The sequence below is a fragment of the Clinocottus analis genome, unplaced genomic scaffold (assembly GCF_023055335.1).
Source record: "Clinocottus analis isolate CAN_PGR_092001 unplaced genomic scaffold, fCliAna1.0.p SCAF_3, whole genome shotgun sequence".
NCBI classification, from domain to species: domain Eukaryota; kingdom Metazoa; phylum Chordata; class Actinopteri; order Perciformes; family Cottidae; genus Clinocottus; species Clinocottus analis.
The window spans coordinates 8,254,107-8,275,141 of NW_027176042.1; the positions used below are offsets into that span (position 1 = coordinate 8,254,107).

At 47.2% G+C, this 21,035-nt stretch overlaps 1 protein-coding gene across 9 annotated transcripts in view; it reads left to right on the top strand.

Moving 5' to 3' along the window:
* Window positions 1-21,035, top strand: part of foxp1b (forkhead box P1b) — a 149,127-nt gene that overhangs the window by 103,726 nt on the left and 24,366 nt on the right. For 4 of the 9 annotated variants that reach the window (XM_068593986.1, XM_068593988.1, XM_068593987.1 and 1 more), the window contains exons 7-10: window positions 8,918-9,055; window positions 9,197-9,304; window positions 12,934-13,084; window positions 18,996-19,227. In XM_068593986.1, the coding sequence (XP_068450087.1) occupies window positions 8,918-9,055; window positions 9,197-9,304; window positions 12,934-13,084; window positions 18,996-19,227 (629 nt within the window). Of the gene's footprint in view, window positions 1-1,191; window positions 1,256-1,669; window positions 1,857-8,917; window positions 9,056-9,196; window positions 9,305-12,933; window positions 13,085-18,995; window positions 19,228-21,035 lie in introns of those variants that run through there. The other 5 variants (XM_068593995.1, XM_068593994.1, XM_068593990.1 and 2 more) reach the window with 5 other exon arrangements.

The following is a 21,035-nucleotide window of genomic DNA, read 5'->3' on the forward strand; positions in this document are numbered from 1 at the left end:
TCTCTCTCTCTCTCTCTCTCTCTCTCTCTCTTTCTCTTTCTCTTCCTTTCTCCTGGTGAGTTCAGCAGGTTCTCCAGTAGGTGGCAGGGTCCTGTTTTTCCTCCCCCTGTCTTTTCCCCTCACTGAGTGCACACGGGTGTTAAAGAGTGTGATGATATTATGACAGCTAATTGCTCTCATTGGGGATAGAGTCGGATGGATTGCCTGGTTCCATAGCTGCTGTAATGTTAGCTGTTAATGTGAGTTTTTTTTTCTTATTTTTTAGCTTGTAGGATAAGTGTTTTTGTTCTGTTTTTTTGTATTAAGTTTATGCCGCTGTGGTTGACACTTGTGACCGAATGCACACAAACTTGCCGCTGCGGTTCAAGTGTGCGCATTCAAATTCGTCGGGCCAAAACAAACTGTTCTGGTATACATCCTTTTACGCTCAAATAAAATGCATGTGATGTTTTCCCAGCTTGGGGAATCTAAGGACACAAGGGAGGAGGAAAAACAGTACAAAGCGTCTGAATTGTTTGTGCATTTTGTTGTTTTCAGCATGTGAAATGAGTTGTGTCTTTGTTCCGCCACTGTAAACAACTCCATTTAGCAGAACAATAAAGGGGCCGATAGCGGGGCCGGTTTTCTTTCTTTCCACTGGATAGCTGTGTTTACTTATCTGTTGTTTAATTAAAGGGCCTCTTTTCTTTAGGCTCCCATTGTTTCAATAGCTCGGCCGGAGTCCCGGCAGGGGTCAAAGGGTTAACAGCCGTCAACTGTGTCTTTTTATATATTTTTTTCTTTCTTTCCCTTTTCCTTTTTTTTTCCCCCCCGAAAGGGGCCCCCACACAAAGGCACGGGTTCACCTGCAGCCCAGCCCGCGGCTCCCTATTGTGTGGCCCCATTTGAATTGATTATGTTTAGAGGGCTGGTTGTGATTGGTGGAGAAGGGCGTGGTTGATTGGATAGTTTTGTATCTTGTCAGCCGGGGAGCAACCTCGCGCGTGCAATCTGTCTGTATCCTGAGGAAGGTTGGAGACTCCACAGCACAGCAGCGCTTATTCTCAGCCTGCCAGTCCGCGTGTCTCTCGCTCTCTCTCTCTCTCTCTCTCGCTCTCTCTCTCTCTCCTTCTCGCTCTCTCTCACACACACTCTCTCGCTCGCTCCCTCTCTCTCTCTCTCTCTCCCCCTCGCCGCTCCGCTCTTCGCTCTGCTTCACTCCACACCGCGTGGCCCAGCACTCTGTTTACCCTGCCAGCTAAATGGAGTTTGTCAGGTTTGTCAATATGATTGATTTCTGTGATTTCTTTCTTCTTCTTTTTGTGTGCCTGCTTTCCTGTGTGAGAAGAAGAGAAGAGAGAGAGAGAGAGAGAAGAAGGAGAAAAAAAGGACTTGACAATTTAATTTGACCGGGGAAAAAGAGAAAAGGAGGGCTTTATTGTCCTGTCTGTCGGTGATGTTGTATCATCGCAGTTGGTTAATTGTGTGAGAGCAGCAATTATCCGGGGCTTTACTCCTCCGCGGAGACGCCGGCGGTTTACCGGCTCGTCCTGACAGGAGAAAGCAGGTGTCATGTACATTATCGGGGGTGCGCTGCGTTTCAAAACAAGCCCGTGTGGACGAGCTGCCTTCTGTTTATCGCCGTGCTGCTGCCGCTGGCTCCACTTTGACTTCCAGCAACAGTTTGTCTGAGCTGCGCTTGTTTGTCAGCAGGATGCCAGACAGTCAGCAGCAAGTTTCTGTCTGTCACCCCACGCTGTTTGTTTAGTTGTGTTTACTCTGCCGATAGTGAGCGGACCAGTTCAGCAGGAATCCTGAGCTGTACTTTACTGTACGCTGCTTAAATTATGGAAAGTTCAGGGAGGAACAGCACTCAGGTTTGCCTTCTCTTTTACACAATTGTTGTTGTTTTGTTTCTCTGAAAGGGATTGTAGTATTGATTTATTTCTAATATGTCCATGCCACAGCATGTCAAGTAGATTGAATATATATATATTTCTCTATGTATATATATAGAGAGATATATATATGATTTTAGTTTTTTTCACTGTGATGGTTTGCTTCTCTGGGTGCTGGTCGCACTGTGATGTCTGCGAGGCTCCGGCCTTGACTGATCCTCGCTCTCCTCCCGGTGTCACGGTGAATTAAGACGGACTGGCACAGCTCTATATTTGACACCGGCACCCACAAAGCCCACGCTGGGCCGAGCTGTCACTCTGAATGTCATCGCTCGCTTCTTCCAGAAAAGTTTTGAGCGTGTGAACGAGCCTGTCTTTCTCTGTGAGTGTGTGTGTCCGTGTGTGTGTGTGTGTGTGTGTGTGTGTGTGTGTCTGCGTGTATATACTTGCAAAAAAGGGTGCATTTTGGAGGGAAAGTTGTAGTCTTTTTCTTCCATTTTTTTCATTTCCATTTTTTTTCTCAGCTGTCAAGTGTAAATCCGATTTGACAGCTTTGAGGTTTTACACCAACTGTTAATGACCTCAAGTCTCTTTACTCCAATATCCTCGAGTAACACGCTCATGCAACTACGGAAAAGACTCGCATGTGATTCACTTTGTCCCCTAAGTGCTGTTTTTTTTTCCCTCCCAGTTTTGTCTGTTTTTGTCACCCAGCGTTTAGTCTTAACTTTTCCGGCGCAATGTTTTTCTGCTGCCTCGCGTCACCGCAGTAAGAAATAAGAAGAGGAGCGGTGTTGGGGCGCAGTGGAGGGGTTCGAGGCGCGGGACAGCGAAGCCCCACACAGGACGGCGTGCGCCGTAATGCCGTGCAGCTGTGCCGAGACGCGCAGTTTGGGAGAGCTGGAGTGCGAGCTGATTGGGTTGACAGTTTGTAATCAAAGTTGATTTATTGTTCATTAGTAGTGCATTAGCCCTTTCAGGCAGGGGCGTTATTTGTGCAGTGGCCTGTCAAGGCGAGGGGCTGCGAGCACCTGTCATTTCTAAACCATGACATAGGCAACCAGATATTATCCGTGCACCACGGAGGAGAGGTGGTGGTTTTGTGGTGGGGTGCAGAGGGGGGTTAGCCGCTAGAGCCTCGCGGCTGGCCGGGGCTATCCTTTACAGGGACGGTCTCCGCTTTGTACTGGGGGCCGGCAGGCAAAGACGGAGAGCAGAGACGGGGGAATAGTTTAGCAGTGATATAGTGAGCCACCAGCTGCTCTCTGCTGTTATTCCCTGGTTTTTTCCCGACCGAAGCATGTTTTTACTTGAAAAAAGAGAGAGAGAAAAAAAGGCTTTCATTCATTCTTTTTTTCGGGGGGTCGTTACCGCTCTGAGTTTGTGCGTGTGGTTCAGATGAGATTAACTCTACACTTGAGATGCCATGTGTTTCAAAGGGTCGAGATGGTCAGATCATAACCAGATTACACGGCATGGAGTGTTTTATGGCAGAAGAGCTTCTTCGCCACTCATCTCTGACACAGCCGACATATTATATATTTTTATTTTTTTACACAATAAGCGACGTGAAGATGAGAACAATAAAGGGTTGGTTTTCTGGGGTGTGTGTGTGTGAAGTTGATTGTTCGTTGATGCTCTAAACCTGCTGCTCTCACTGAGTGTCTTCTCGATAATTGTTTTAATTGGCTGTAATACTTTTATATGAGTCACACAACACGACAACATTAAGAGGCAGCATAATTTGGGTCCCTCTCGTCCGCCGTCATGGAAACAAGGATTAGCTCTTTTTTGCGTTTTGCTGGTGTGCAGAGGATAGAAACAATCTGCACGGGGATGTGTCAGCCATTGTCTTTTAACTACAGTTTCATTTAAATGGATTTAATTTTAGGTAGGGAGGGTGGGGCTTGTGATCTTAATTAACCGCCTGGTATAACGACGTGAACCATTGCGTAACCAGGGTAGAGCCGGTAGCCCTTCAGATCACGGGGCACGCCGCTCGCCCCGGCGGTGATGGTGTGAGGCGTTTCCGGGAAAGAAAAGGTGAGAACAAGGGGGGGTGTGGGACGGTAGCTGTCACCCTGAATTTGTAAACCAGGCTTCAGAGCTCAAAACGCCTCGTGGCTGTGAAATAAGTACTTGGGAGCTGTGGCTCGAGAGGTCAAAAAATAAATAAAAGACCTGTGACGGGACATTGAGTCACACAGCAAAATGAAACCAAACACTTTTTGGGGGTATTCTCTCAAACCTGAATTATATTTTTTGGTATTTTTCGGAAAAGGCTCACTTCTAGAAATGTCATGGGTGTTTTAATGTTACAAGTATTTATAATCATACTATTTGTCCAAGAAAATATCTGTTTGTGGATTTTTTTTTCAATTATAAATGCATTTTCTGAAAAGTAAATGGTAAAATGAAGGTGATGTGTGTGTGTGTGTGTGTGTGTGTGTGTGTGTGTTGGAGGTCCCTGTGTGCGCTCTCCCCCCAGCGGTGGGTCACCTGCAGCGGTGGCGGCCTCCAGTGTGGGAAACGGCGTCCAGAGCTCGCAGCTCAGCTGTTTATATTGGGGTGGGGGGCGAGAGCTCGCTCACTTCTCCACCGCTCAGATTGTTTGTTTAAACCCGACACCGGGTCCAGCTCTGGCGTAGAAGAAAAAAGCTGTTTGTTTGTATTTGAAAGAACGAAGAAATGTTAATTAAAACGCAATCTTAACAGTTGTTTTTACAGTTGCTCAAATAATTTTAGCCCCTCATCTCACACAGCCCCTAACACTCGATTCAGGATACATAGTGCGAGGTAAACGGAGTCGAGCCGTGGCTGTGATTATCCTTGATTGTGGCTGATGAGGAAGGCGTAATGGAGGTCTGAACACATATGATATGACGGGGAGCTTTGTCCTGACCTTTTTTTTTTTTCAAATCTGGCATCTGAAATGGGTTGCTGTGTACACAAAATGATGTTGCTGTTATTTTTATTATTAGAGGAAAACGATTATCTGTGTGAATGAATGTACTGAACCTATTTAATTTATTTTTCATTATTTTAAGAGGGAAATAAGTGCTCTCCACCTCAGAGATTTCAATCAACCCATCTGGGTGATACAGAAACAGTCTTTCCAGCCTCGCCAACGACTAATTACGTTCACCCATCACTCGTGTACAATAGCTCCTGTGAAATCCTTGTTTCGGCTACATTTTCATGCAGGGGATCACAGCTGGGATGGGAAGTCGTTTCCTTGCGCCACTGCAGGCCAAGGTAAAACAACAGCATCAAACGGATAGACTCGTGATTTCTCTAGGGCCTGTTATTTCTTTTTTTCCCTTCTTCTTTACTTCTACATTCCATTTGATGCTCCTACAAAACAAGATGACCCCAGAGAGCACAAATGAAAATTTGATAAATCTCTGCTTCATTTTATTCATTTTTTTCGGTTCTTCCTTTCTTTTCTTTTTTTCCTCTTCTTTTCAGCCACGTTGCACCTCGTGCGGCCGCTGAAACGGCTGTCGCCGTCTAGCTGACATTCACCTCCCCGTCCCTTCATTTCTGTTTTCCTTTTTAATTGCCTCAGCGCCGGGGAAACGGGGCTATCTCCCTTTGTCGCTCACCCCTACTCCTTCTCACCGGGCTTTGACCTCTGACATGTGATAGGAAGGGAGGCGAGGGGGGTGGGGGGGGCGTCTTCAGCGTTTGTGTTCCCTCTTCCTCGTGTTTGCCCTCTTGAGGTTGTCTTACTGTCGGTGTCCTTTAATGCCAAATGCTTAATGTAGTGTGTGTGTGTGTGTGTGTGTGTGTGTGTGTGTGCGTGTGTGTGTGTGTGTGTGTGTGTGTGTGTGCGTGTGTGTGTCAGAGGTTGTGCAGGAATTTATGACAATGAATGAATAGGAATGATCCATATATTTGTTAAAAAGGAATATTTAGTTAAAACAAAATAAGGTGTAATGTTGAAATGAATCATGTTTGATTTGTATGTTTTCATATTTAGTACATTACTGCGTGTACTTCATACTGAACATACAGTACTCTCTGACTCTATGGAAAACAGGTTTTTTCTCTTGTGAAGTATGTTATGGGCTGCACATGTGCCTGTATGTGCTTGTGACAGTTAACATGCCACAGTTTAGTGTGTGTGTGTGTGTGTGTGTGTGTGTGTGTGTGTGTGTGTGTGTGTGTGTGTGTGTGTGTGTGTGTGTGTGTGGAGGGGGGGGGGGGCAGCAGGCCTGTGCTGGTACAGTATATTGCCTCCAGCAGCTGTGTGAGAACGTTCCAGTGTTTGAATGCTTACGTGTGTGGGAGGCACCTGGAGAGCACCACACCTTGGTAAAATTCATAAACGTCAGCTAGTTCTGGCATCCCCAGAATGTCCTCTTTTTTTTTCTTCTTCTCACACCCTCGTATCGACGGCGCAGATTAGAGCTGGGCTCGGTGGATCCCTCCAGTTATTAGCCCAGTGCGAGGCTCTCTCTCGGACTATCTTTAGATGGCGATATATTTTGTGCGGATCATCTGGAGCCATGATGTTATCCGGGAGATAAGGGAGCGCACCATATGGGAGTGCTCTAAATGCCGACTGGCGTCCTGTGTTTGCGTAAAATGGGCATGATACAGCGGGCAGGGCAATATTTTTCAGTTAAAGTGCTCCCTCCCGCCCCTTCCTCCCAATAGGATCCAGTCTTAGGCAGATTTTCACTTCTTCAGCACAGGATTAAATGGTAGTAGTTACATTGATCAATAGGTTAAGAAGCACACAATCCCTCTTGCTGCTAATGACCTCAGTAGTAATGGGTAATAAAATGGGGGTCTGTAATAGCCTCTTGCTTGGGCTGTGCACAGAGGAGGCTGCTCTCGCTGTAGTCACAGTGAGCCAGACGCTCTTGCCGAGGCGAAGTGTGAAACCATGATGAGCTATACACCCAAGGTGTAAAGAATTAGGACGGTTGGATTGAAAGGAAATCTCTGCGTAATTTGTAATGAAATTGGCAGCTATTGAGAACTGAAGTGTTTAAAAAAAAGAAGAACCTCTGTGTTAATGTGGTTAGGTCTCCCTTCTCCCCCTCCCCCTCTCACATCACACTCTATATAATGTGGTATGACAAAATGATTATACTTTTGAAAATAAGGCTAAATTTACAGCTTTAACACGGTAGTAAAAAATAGAGCATGACAAGTATGGAGTAGATTTTTAATGCACGCAGTTAAAGCAAAGCTTCCAAAAAGAAAAGTGGGGGTGAGGCGGCGAGGGGGTGAATTATTATTTATCTTCGGTGTGGGTGGGGGTAAATGTCATGTTTAGACGGGGACTATATATCACATCATGTATGGCGCCTGCATGTCAGCAAGACGGGGCTGCCCGGGTGACCTTCAAAATAGTTCATCAAAATTAGCGATGCCCAGAAAAAGAAAAAAAAAAAAGGACTTCAGTGGATAATGACTGTGAAATTAAGGAAACGGGAGGCCGGGGCTATGCAAATGACAGGACAAGTCATGTGCAAAAGTCAAGATGAACTGCATATTAAGACGTAATACGTTAGGGGACGGGGGTGTGGGGGGGGAATTAATATTGCATTTTCCCTCCTCGCGCCCGCTGCGCCCGCTGCCCTGCAGATGAGAGACGTGGTGTGTGCGTGAGTCCTGGGTGGGGTCGAGCTTCCAGAAGAAGGCGGCACCCGTGTGGTGCGGCGGCGCTCTGTGACGTAAACGGAGAGCATCAAAGCCGGTCCGTCCCATTTGACACCCACTGGCCTTCTCCTACTCCTCCTCCGCGACTGTTTTGCTGTACAAACTGTTGTTTGCGTGTTTTTGTCTTTTTCTAACGCCACGGAAGAAGCTGATGTGCACGCAGGGCCGCGTGTCAAGAGAAGGCCCTTTCGTCAACGGACGAGTTCTTCCTCAAAGCAGCAACATCGCATTCAGAATAGGCATGAAAAATGCAAAGGGGGTAGCGGTGTGTGGGGTGGTGTGTGTCATTAGCTACAAGGCGGCTACAATTTGGGTAACCTTGGTGGAGACAGACTTCCACTGACTCTCTGTCAGCTGCCGACATCAGCCCGAGAGATACACAAGCACATTTAAACACGCACTTATGCACATACATTACTTATGTTCATGCGCACGTACACAGAGGCTCGTTCGCCGCCGTACCTTAACACCTGTGAAAAATGCAGGACTATCGAGCGCACCTTCAATGTCCCTCCCCAAACGGCCAAAGGCAGGGGCTTTTAATGGCATCGCGCATCACAGTGGTGAGTGGCAGCATCCAGACACACTCCCCAGTCCCCGACGCCGCCGGAGCAATTAAGGCGCCCTGACAACTGTTGGGGGGTGGAGGGGGGCCTGTCAGTGTCACAACACATCACTTGTTTGTGAGGAGTCATGCACTCACACCTTTCTGCTGGGAGTTAGTTCAGGGCCTGCGCGTTCGTCGCCGTGGCTCCTCCTTCAGGCGCGCCGCATCTTCGCGGCGACAGATTGCCGCTGACAGCGTCCCTGATGAAGTGTTCTCACGCGACATGTCCCGCCGCCTGCGACGAACATGCAGCATGCTACGTTATTATTATTATTTTTTGGAGGCAATCTTTTGCATCCTCACGTGTGTTTGCCGTGTTGCATCAGATTAGGTGTTGAGATTTGTGTGTGTGTGTGTGAGAGAGAGAGTGAGGGGGGCGTAGGTCGGAGGATGGAGGTTGAAGGTCGGGGTGGATGCTTTGCACCACGGGCATGATCCACGCCTGGCTGTTTCGTGTCCTTTAGCCCGCCTCAGTCTGGTGTGGTGTCATATCGGTTAGAGGGCTTTGAATGTGCGTGTTGGCTGGAGGGTGTGTGTGCAGCTTGTGATACGTCAAGATGACACTTGAGATGAATCCAGTCAAAAGTCAAAGGCACCATTTTATATTCCTGTGACATCGAGTGTTTGTTTGTAGTCTCTTCGGCGAGCACTATTTAGTCATCAGCCTTCACTTTTTTCATTTATTTATTTTTCGCCCATATATTTGACGGACCTTTTGATTTGACATCTTTCCGCTGGCTTTTGTGCGTCCATGCAGGTTCCAGTTTCAGTGGCTATGATGACGCCTCAAGTGATAACTCCACAGCAGATGCAGCAAATCCTTCAGCAGCAAGTCCTGAGCCCTCAGCAGCTCCAGGTTCTTCTCCAGCAGCAGCAGGCCCTCATGTTACAGCAGGTAATGTGCATCTGACTCTCACGTCACAAATCTATTTTTCTTCTTCTTATGTACAAAACTTCTTCTGCTTTCTTCTTCCTCGAAAATATTTGAAAAAGTTGATGCGACAGACTTTCACTCACATGTCGCCCTCTTCTGCAGCAGCAACTCCAAGAGTTTTACAAGAAGCAGCAGGAACAGCTCCACCTCCAGCTTTTACAGCAGCCGCCACAGCAGCAGCAGCATGCAGTCAGCAAGCAGAGTAAAGAGGTAGGCTGACATCACTCCAACTCCGCCTGCCATTACCGAACCCCGTCGGCCAGACAGAGCATGGAAGGCATGTGTGCTCCCTCCCTCGACCCCATCTGCTTCCAGACTGTGGTTAAAGTAGAGAGGAGAGGGAGTGGGGGGAAATCAAGTGCACTCATGCTTCTGATTAGCATGTCAGACCTGCTGGATAAATGCTAACAACTGATTGATACAGTGCTAAGAATACAGCGTCTCTTTTTTACTCCCCCCCCCACCCCACCACCCTACCCACCCGTGATATTTGTATAGAGCCTGAGCCCATTGTTCTAGATGTTTTTTCAAATAAACAAGTGTCCTACGCAACAAAGGAGATGACCCGCTCCTGTGAGCCTCGTGTAGGACATAATGAAAGGCAGAAGGGAGAAAGGCAGGAACAGGGACCGTATAAATCTGAGAGGCTTTTCTCGGTAATTAACATGGAAATGGCAGAGGAAGAGAAGGCATGTAATTGTGAGATATCAGTGCAGAGAGCGCTCCCAGCTTTGTTGCCTGTGTTCTCTCTCTCTCTCTCACTCTCTCTCTCTCACTCTCTCTCTCACTCTTTCTATATATCTGTCTCGCTCCCTCCAGTGCAGCTGGGTGTGCTCATCGGCAGCAGCTTAATGCGTGTTAATGACCGGAGGATAGAGGCATCGCTGTGGACAAAGCAAATTATTATTGTGCGGTCAGAAGGAGTTCAAAGAGTATCCAGTAAAAAAAAAATAAGAAAAATACAAAAATAAATGCCGTCTCTCGTCCCCTTGTTGAGTTCCGCGGCTCGAGAGTGGAGGAAGCATAGAGAAATGACGCCCCGGCGTTTAGAGGCGGGTGGAGGGGGGGTAGGGCGCACGCACACACACATCCACACGCGCTCGCTCACACGTCCGCGTCCTGTCGGCGCTCCTGACTTCAAAGTCGCAGCTTCCCTAATTAATGAACTGCGGGCTTCAGTTTGGACAAGTTGCGGCGTGATGCTCCCATAAATCAACATGACAGCAGAGCTCCTCGGCCTCAGATAGGGCCTGTCACCGAGTCGCATCTGATGTAAACACAAGAGGAACAGGGCAAAAAAGAGAGAGTGTGTGAGGAGGGGTGGAGGGTTGGGGGGGGGGGGGGTGCAATTGATCAGTTGAATGGAGCATGAGAATAAAAGAAAGGCCAACTTTTGAAGCATATTATGTATGATCACAGGAAATGGATGCAGCCTCGAGAGGCTCTCCCCCTCCGCCGATGTTTTCTTTCTCTCCCCATCGCGCTGTCTTTTTTTTTTCTTCTCCTTTTTTTTCAGTCGCATTTCGAGCAGCCATCAAAAGACAGAATAAGAATTATGCAGTGACTCCCCTGTGGCTGCCAGACAATAACCCCCTGTTGTTGCTTTGTGCCTCTTTTATTTTAAAGACATCAAAATTTAGTTTTTCAAAGATCTTTAACTTTTATATTTGAAGCTTGACAATAAAGGCCTGCCAGTGTCACTCTTTATCATTTGTCAGGGACTGTATTTTTCTCTCCCTTGTGCCACTTCTTGTTAACCTCTTATTTGGTCTATTGGGTCGGGGAGGGGGGGGGGTTAATGTGTCTGCATGCTGGGAGCGCACAGGAGCTCCTGTCAGCTGATGGGACCAGAAGAAAGAAAAAAACATGTGATGGGGAGAGAGTTAAATTCATTTGCAATACTCGATTTTTCTTTCTTCCCCCCTTTTTTTTATATTCAGAAAAGCCACCCTCTATTTATTTAGCGTTTTTGATGAAAGGCATTGTTCCTTATGAACTCCCGCCCCCGTAGCACTGCTATCTTTGTCTCGGGCTGTCAGGGAGGAGCTGGAGAACAGAAAACCACTGAAGACATGAGAAACTTTTTCTCTCACTGATGGAAGGGATAAAGAAAAAAAAGAGAACCAAACACCTTTTCATGAATTGGAAAGATCAGAGAAGATCACAGGCCACCTGCATGCCGGATTTCACCGAGACCCCTGCGAGATCTCTGCCTCACTTCTCTCTTTTCTCTAATTTTTGGCTTATATGAGCACATTGAGCCTGTGAATCAATGTGGTTACTCCTCAATTGTGACCCTCTGCTGCCACTGTCAAAGCGCCTTCCTTCCCCTGATTGATCCAATGAGACGACCCCGCTCGCCGTAATAGACGAGAACCCAGAGCTTTATTTTTAGCGAGGCCGGTGCAGGAGCGGCGGGCAGGGAGGTGTGGAGGGGGGCGGGGGGGGGGGGGGGGGGCAGGAGGGTAAGGAAGGCCTGCTAGACCCTTTTGACAAGTCGTGGGGGGCTTTATCTGGGCTGTTTCAGTGGTTTTCAGAGCCGCCAGCAAAGTGACCTGACAGCCGCGTTGCACCAAGACCTTTTTTTTTTCTCCTCCTTTTTTGTATGCACTCGATTGTGAGAAGTAAACAAAGTGGTGTATCCTGTGTTTGGTAACAGGGTGCGGCGCACAGCTTGGCAGCCCCGGCGCTGCTTTTAGTGCCCCCTCCTCCTCCCATCCCCTCTATCCCTCTCCTCCCCACCCGCCTTGCAACTGGCCTTGTATACTCACAAACAGAACCAGCCGCATCCTGTTGAGTCTCCGGCATCCTTATCTGTTAGACAATACAAAAAGGTGTCCTGATGGATGTTGTCCGTTTAATTGTCGACAGTCATAATGGAGCGTTGAACAGAAATCGACATTTCTGGCGAGTGGACTGTGGATTTTTGTCGAGAGAGGGGTGGATGAAAGGGTGTAGAGTCGTCTCTGCTCTGTGACCCTGCTGTCTAAACAACATCTATCGTTTGTTTGGACTCATAGGAGATTGGGGATATTAGATGATTTCCTTCTATTTCTTATTCAGACTTTTCAGTCTCTCCCGTCCATTTTCTTCTCCGCTCTTGTGCGGCTTCTTCATCACCCGAGTCTCCTCCAAAAAACAATGTGTAAAGGCACGTCAGCTTTTCATTAAAAAGTTCCTTGATGAAAGAGCCGCGGCAGAGTTAGATCAACATCACAGCGAGCGCCCAGTCGGTCCACACGCGCGTGGCTGAACAACGCCGGCTGCGCTGGATAGGAGGAGGGGGGGGGGATCCCTGAGCTCAGCGCCATGCCTGGGAGAGTTGTGAGAGTTGCTAGGGTGGTTATTAAGCACTCTGATTTAGTCACACGTTGTTTGCTGAATTATGAATGGCTGTAATTAAATTCCTGTGGCTCTTATTATGAATGATTAACTATGTTGTTTCATTGTTTGTCATTTGCCTCCCGACTCCTCGTTAATTAAGAGAGAGAGAGAGAGAGAGAGTATACTCCACCTGTCGTAAGTGGGGCCCGAACAAAACCCACACTAAAGGCACAAATTCATGAAAATCACGTCGCGCTAACGTGTGTTAGCGCACGCAGAAATCCCTTTAACTTTGTTTGTTTTTGCTTCTCTTTTCAACGAATGAACGTGTCGTTCAAAAGTGTCCGTTCCACCATCTGTGAACCCCGTGGCCTTGAGCGAAACCTTTTTTTTTTCTTCCTCTAGTGGCATGCATGAATCCAGTACTGCACAAACCTGAAATTCAGCTTCAGCTTATATTTATATACATGTGTGTTTGCTGATGATGTGTCTCTCCATCTTTGTCGTGTCCCCAGCAGCAGGTGTCGGCGCAGCAGTTGGCCTTCCAGCAGCAGCTCCTGCAGGTCCAGCAGGTCCAGCAGCAGCATCTGCTCAACCTTCAGAGGCAAGGGCTGCTCACAATCCAGCCCGGACAGACCGGCCTGCCGCTGCACTCCCTCACTCAGGGTCAGTACCCGATGTCACGCAACACTGTGCTGAGCTGCTAGCTCTGGTCAAATCTCCTGTCCATCAGTCGTCAACTGCTCCAACTGGGAACATGTCCAACGCTTATTTAGTTTTAACTCCAATATCCTTGGAAGTGCCAAATTGTGTTTGCTAACATAAACAGAAGAGGTATAAGACACAAACGGATGCATTAGCCTGGTGTTAATATATCTGTTTATTGATGTATTGGATGATCCACAAGCGATGATCCATGGCTGGTGGAATTCCTCCACCTGCTATTATGGGTTACTATTGTAGTGACACATGTAGTAAATATCTAACCAGAGTGTATATCCACAGTGGTTTCCTCTGCTACTATTATCACTCTGCCACAATACCTGGGCAAATTTGTTTAGCCAAAGTGAACAAAGCGCCACTTTAATGTGTGTAACCACACAGTGTTTCGGGACACGCCTACTGTAAATCTTCACTCAACACTCGCTCGCTGAAAATGCCTCTAAAGCCTCTTGTCCGGGTTCACCGCTGTTTGATCGCAGCTTGCTGCAGCGTGTTTATTAAGAGGTAAAAATGTCCCACTGCTCAGAGTGTCCGCGCTTTGTCCTTGAACCCTGCGGCCTGCAGCCTGTGATTGGCATCCCGGTGGCAGTCTCCTTCAGCCTGAAGGGAAGACTGGATCTATTGTTCAGTAAACTGCCAGTGAACTTGTCATTGTGAAACGGCCCTGTTACCCGATAGGGAGTCAATACTTGTTGTTTGGCCAGGAAGTTTATGTCTTCATTTATTCTTTAATATTTTGTCAAGGTGTGGTTCTCCTCATGACAAAGACGCCGTCACAAGGGTTTTGGAACATGACATTGACTATTCATTCCCGGCGAAGACAAACAGTTTTGAAATAACAAGATAAGAGCGATAAGAACGGGAGGGTTCGGTGGGTGCGCTTAGGTAATAGGCAAACACAAACACGGTTTGTACAGTGGTGTTATTGTTTGGACTGGGTATGGAATCACTCATCCACCCACGGACCATTGCCATGGGCACAGGCGTGGAGCGACGCTGTGTTGTGAGCGAGCTCGGCTGACACACCCCTTGTGCAAAGCGTTAGGCGGAAATACGGCGAGGTACTGTGCTCTTGATGGATTTTACAACAACTCCCAGAACATCCTGTTTATAGTGTGTCATCGTCAAATACCCCCGAGGAATGGCAGTTTATCAAAAGAGTAGGTGTATTGACTAAGTAGGTTCATTGAGTAGGTGCATTTTTTTAAACCTTTTTGCAGTTGTGAGTACACATTGCCGGGGCTGCGCTGTTAATTGTCTTGAAGCGGTGGTTTTAAAGCTTCTCTTTGTGCGTGTGCTCAATTTCTCTCAAAGTATGTATCAACACTTGGCAAAAGATACATCACGGGGCCTCCGGCAGAGCTACCGCCACACAATACCACATTGAAAAAAACAGGAAGAACGTTAATAGATGAAGACTCATGAGAGGTCTTCCTTTTAGTTCAGAGTGAGAGATTTATGATTTTGATTGAAGTGGATTTCTTCCTCTCTCGACAATGTATTGAAATTAATTGAAATAATTTCCGTTGTTTGCATAATTATCAAGTTGAGGAACTGAATCCCCTCCCCCTCTCCACAATGAACAACTAGTGTTTTGTTTCTGTTTGCCACAACCAGTCGAACCCGGTTAGTTTGTCCTGGGCGCCCATCGATGCTTAACTCGGTGCCTCCGACAGCTGTTCCAACACTTAGCCCGGCGCTTCAGGCCCACGGTTTGTCTCTCTATTCTACACATTTTCTGCTTGACTGTTTGAAGTTATTGATGACCTTTCTGTTTTCCACATCACTAAACTCTTTCATGCACCAGCGGGCCAGGCCTATGGCGCTCAAATCTAATCTGCAACACTCTAGATAGCGGTTAGCACTGCGTCGGAAGTGATGACTTGATCAGCTGCGTTCGGGTCCCGGGGGATTATGGATTCAAACTTGGGGGGCAGTAGATATTTGGCGTGACTTTTTCAAACTGATGATTTTTGTTTATTTTTTTAATGCCAGTCATTATATGCACATGTATTATTTTGCCATGTGCCGAGACAATGAAAGCCCAAAATGTTGTCATATATGAGGTCACTGCAACAGAGGCCTGAAAGAACAACCCGCACTTTATGTGTTTTGAACACTGTGGTGCAGCTCATTTTGTGCATCAGTCTGCTGCTTGGCTACATCGCTGCCTCAGACAGATTACAGTAACCTTTTTTATTTCTTTTTTGGTTCTCTTCCTCCCAAAATGCCGGACTGAAGGAATGCATTTGAATCGGCCTCCGAAACATTTGATAGCGCTAATTAAGTATCAACTTGCAGATAGCGGTTTGGAGTGAAAAAACAATTGCTCACATTATCTGAAGCATTAATTTGTTTCTGTTGTCGTAAATTCTTTTGACATTAATGTTCAAAGTCTTGGAAGCGGCCAGACGGTATCTGTTATAAATTACAACAATGTGTTTGGGGAGGATATAACTCTCATAAATATAAATTTGATCCACCACCCCCTTCTCCCCCCTTTCCCTCCTCACAAAAAGCCTGTCCTCTTGACCTGATAAGTGAGTTGGTGGCTGCTCATGTTGCTCAGGTGTTGCGTGTGCGTGTGTGTGTGTGTGTGTGTGTGCGTATTCCCATGTTTATGCTCACCTTTGGAGGTTGCTCCGCGAGAGAGTGAGCTCTTGTAGCTGCACAACATCATTTAAGCTGTCTGGGAGAGGCCAGTGGGACAGTGACAAGACAAATTTGTCGGTAATACGAAAGCAAAGAACGTGGCGAGCCATGAAGTGCTCACAGAACAGCGGCACATCAGAGACAGCGGTGGGTAACGCGGCTGACCTGTCAGTGATTGATACGGCCAGCAGCGGGCTACTGGTAATAGTTCCTGCAGCATTAGGACAGGACATATTTCAGGCCTAAGGGGTGCATATCAGCAGGCCAGTGATTACGGCAACATAAACAGAGGTGCAGTAAAGGTCCCAGCCCGACGGAACAATAAACTAATAGCGATGTCACTGCCCCTCCCCGCGGCACCAGCACAGTGTGCGAGAAGTACCAGCTCGATTTAAAGAGCCCGGAGCACTGGGGGCCATTTTTTATTTGGGGGGATGATGGCCTGCAACTGATGTCATTATGAACCTTAAATCAACTTTCCGCTTGCTCGAACATGGTCACCTGGGTACAGGGGGACAAGGACAGGAAAAGGTTGAAGAGCTCGGCCTGTCTGTGTGCCAGAGCTACCCTGCAGAGGTAAAATTGAGTTGAGAGGCCGGTGATCAATCAAGTGTCCCAACAACATACATTTTTTAAAGTGCTTGTCCGTATTTCCCGGGCCGTAATGAGTGGAATAGTTGTGTTGAAAAATGGAAAGAGGAAAGATAAACCAATCCAGCATTTAAAGGATGGACATGCCGGGGGACCCAAGAAAGAGGGTTTCCAGATCAATGTCATTATGTGTCCCGCAGTAATCAGATGGAGAGCAACTCAATGCGTTTTGCCCAAACACAAAAATCTAATGCCCTCGAAGACATTGGTGTAATGATATTTTATTGTCATTTTATGTGGAATCATGAGCCATAGCTGTTGTTGAGTTTGGGTGTGGGGGGTTAGGGTTAGATAGGAGCACCTGTGCAATAAAATCCAAGGACCAGATCCAGAAAGAGACAGCTCGGTCCCACTCCGTTACCTCTCTCATCAGGCCGCTCTATCCGCTGGCGGTTTCATCCGAGTAAACAGTGGAGTCGGGGTCACCAGGACCGCTGGGTAATTGAGCCAGTGTGGGCCGCCCTGTCAAGCACATCGGCTAAAAATACATCGCCCACTGTCACCGGGCACCAAGTGGAGGGGAGGCAGAGAGGGGGCGGGATTGGGGGATGATGGGGCAGGCAAATGATTGTTCCCGCTGTCAGAGCGCAGGACACTCGCATCACCGGTGACCTTCCGCTTTCGAACCAGCCATCCCAGAGAAAACAGAAGTAGATGAAGGAAAAAAAAAACGACTTTTCCGCCCAAGTGTCCTCGTAGCATCAAGACAACAATGGATCCTTTGAAAGAGCAACTGGAAATGAGCATGCAGCGGATTAGCAGGCTATAGCGCGGCCGCAATATTAAGCATGTTTAGCCTGTCACGGACGTGCGCTTCGATTAGGGCACATCAAGGCGCTGAGGAGAATAAGGGAGAATACAGGCAGGCCAGAACAGAGCGGGCTCGTTGGGGATATTCGAGTGGGGAAAGACGCTTCTTGGAACGTGGAAAGGTTATTGATTTGTCCTGTAATCATTTCCTGCTCTTTGATATGCAAACGATCTAGTGTGAATTTACAGCAATCCTATCAGACTCATTTCACAGTTCTTAGCCCCTGCTTCTCTCCGGAGTCCTCCGCCTCATTAGGCCAATGTTCTCCATTACCAGCATAATTAAAATCTTTAGTAGCTTATCAAATTAAAAATAGTTTTTTTTTTCCCGCGGATCGTATTGAGATCTTCACCTCGGAGTTATTTTCCACAACAGGAATAAATTAAGACTAAGCATTTTGCACACAATGTGTGACAATCTGGTGCTTGAAAGGAGCACTTCTGGTATCTATAGAGCTGGTGATGAGAAACGGGGACGGGCGGGAGGGAGGGGGATTGGTAAGGGGTCCGGAGAATATAAACCCCAGAAGATAAGCATGTGCAAATCATCTTTCATTTGCCAGTCGTCATTTTGAGAATGTATTTAATTAATTGTAATGTTAAAACGAGCGGCCTTGCCATTTGCTTCGTGGTTAACTCCACCACATATCCGAGGGCTCCTTTCACCACGCCTCAAACACGCGGCTTATTTAAGCACCGATTTACAATAGCCAATACAAATCCACACACACACGTTCAGATCTTTCAGTGTGCTATTAAAATCAGGACTATCCAGACGGCATGTGTTTTGATTGAAAATACAAATAGCCGCAGATTCTGCGCCTATGAGGGTTAATCTCATTTTTACATATCTTCTTCATCCTCATTTGTGTCAAAATGAAAGCCGACTTCCCCGGCACAGTAACAGACACAGCCTAGTTGGTCACACATATATTGTTTGCCAACAAAGGCTTCTCTCAGACGCGGAAAAGTGGGGTGCACAAACACGGCATTATCCTTCTGCATCCCGACTCTGGCCCTGGGTGTCAGGATCGCTGTCACTCACAGGCAGAAAGAAGGAGAAGAAGAAGAAGAAGAAGAAAAAATGTTGTGTTTCCCGCGCACAGAAAAATGTCGTCTGTCTTCAAGGGATTCTTTTTTTTGTCTCAAAGGGGCTGTGTGAGCTGCAGTGTGCTTGACTTGTTAAATGAGGTTTAAGTCTTCTGTGTCAATTGGAGGCGGTGCAGAGCTTTAAGTATTTTGCACATTAATGCGCTTTTGAGAATATTACCCCAGGGTCCTGTTTCTCAAGGAGGCAGGGGTGGGATGTTTTCTAGTGTCGCTATTGTAAACTTTTTTTTTTTTTTTTGGTCGTGTATGTTCCGCATCGCTCTGTTGTTGTGAGAAAACGATGGTGATTATTCAGATTTCATGCCTTGTCTGGATGTTAATTATTTACTCTGGGCATGAAATCTGCGTGAATGCCAGGGATTTGTGTATACAAACACGCTTCAGATCACAGAGAAAAAAATGGGAGGAGGAGGTGGAGAGAGAGAAAGAGAGAGAGAGAGAGAGAGAGAGAGAGAGAGAGAGAGAGAAATGGTGGGTGGGGGTGCAAGAGCTCTCAGTGCATTACCCTGTAGTGGAATATTTTCTAATTAATACTGCGCTTTGTTTACAGACGCTTTGATTTAATTAAGTGATGAAGAAGAGAGTTGGATTAGCTGTTAATTGATTTAATTATCCAATTTGTTTGTCTCAGGCATGATTCCAGCCGAGCTGCAGCAACTGTGGAAGGAGGTGACGAATGCTCACGTGAAGGAGGAGCAGCAGCAGCAGCACCACCACCACCACCACAACAACAACAACAACAACAGCAGCATCAACAACGGCCACCGGGGCCTTGACCTGTCCTCCTCGGTAACGCCAAAGAACGCACACCACAACCAGCACGCCTCCACCAACGGGCAGTACATGAGTCACAAGAGAGACGGGTGAGTCCCGAGGTCTTTCTGTGTTGCTTGTTCTTGTTTTCCGCGCTCTCACAGTGAGCGACGTGGGTCAGTGAAGACGCACAAACGCCTTGTGATTGCCTTTCATATACAACGAGAGCCTTTTGAAAGCGCCGTTGCTCAGCTTATTTGTAGCCTTCGACTGGTAATTAAACAGTCCTCACTGTCACCTTTGGTGTAAAGCAAACAGAAGGCCCTTATACATTCCCATTTAAAATAGCAATGTCTCATAGGGCCTCGGTTGATAGACATGTCCCCACAGAGTCTTCCTCGAGATTGCTCTTAATTTGTAGGGTGTAAGTATTATTTTCATTAAGGCCATCTCAGTCACTGTTCTCTGTGCCCGGACACAGCTGGGGATTTCACCAGAAGACCTGGAAGGGAATGCAGGAATTTGAGAAAATGGGATCGCCGCACTGTTAATAGAGTTAATATTGTTTCAGTTGCACGTTCTCATGGCCAGTGCAGCTGAAGACCCAGCTGCACTGGCCATGAGAGCATTCAGATCAGTGCTTTCAGAGGGGAAAACCAGTTCCCCGGAAACTTGTTGACGTGTATCGTCGCCTGCCACATCAGGACAAACGAAAGCTTTACACAAACAACAAGCTATTATGCGCCAGAAACAACCAACCCTGGGCGTATCGTATTTTTCAAAACCAGGATGAATCATTCGTCGGAGGAGTTTGCTCCCCGAGCGCTGCGCATCTGCGTCTTTAAGGAAGGAATTAATTTGGCATCTTACACATTCGCGTGTTTTCTCGCACCGATGCCTGATCTTTGAACCGCTTGCGAGGAGCCTCCAGGCACCGTGAGCTCACTGCGCAACATCTGACTTGTGTTTCAGTGATCCTTCCCTTACACGTCATTATGAAAGCAACGCAGATTAAAAAAAAACATGTTTAGCACAGTGAACCAGCAGGCCTTTGGAGGTGAAGAGGGGCTGCTGGCGGGGGACATGGTGGGGGGGCTTGTAGAGAGGATCTGAGGTACTTGGAGAGGAAGCGCTATGATCCGCTGATGGATAGATACAAACGGAAAGCAGCTATTTCTTTTCAAGCAAGTGGTATCGGTTTGAAACAGATTTGTGTTACCTGAGCGGACTTATCCTCTTTACTGTTTCAAAGTTATCTTCCGGCACAGACACTGGAGAAAAATCACATATCGTAATATATTAATAAATTGGGCGTTAGTTGCTCCCACAGTTGACAGCATCCACAGGCTTTCCAGCCCTTCATCCAGAGTCTGGCTGAATGTCTGGTTATATATAAGACAAATCGCAGGGGAGGATATTGATTCGCTCACTCCATCACACGTTGTCCCAGGCGAGCAAACAAGGTGAGCGTCGGTGGCAGAGAAAAGGCAAGAGCCAGCCTCGGCTGAGGGCGGCATGAAACATCGGAGAAGACACAACGCGAGAGCTTGGCAGCCCTCTGCCTCGCGCCGACTGTCAGGAGATTAAAGAAGACGTCAACAACAGTTTAACACGAGCTTAAGTGAAGAAGGGAGTCTGAATATTCCTCGCAGTATCTTCCATCTGTCAGAAAGCCCAAGCAGGTGATTCTAACCCAGCCCATCCGCTCAAGGGAGTGGTGGATTACCTACACCCGCCGATGTGCAAGAAGAGTGGACGACAAAGTGAAAACATTGCTTATTGACTGCTGAACGATGCTAATTTAGAAGCCACGTTGCCAATAATCCCCTCTTGCGTTAATTTCTGGAACACTTCAAATCACGCAATTTATCAAGAGCGTCGCTCCCTCTCCACCTCTTTTGATGATGCAGACTCAATT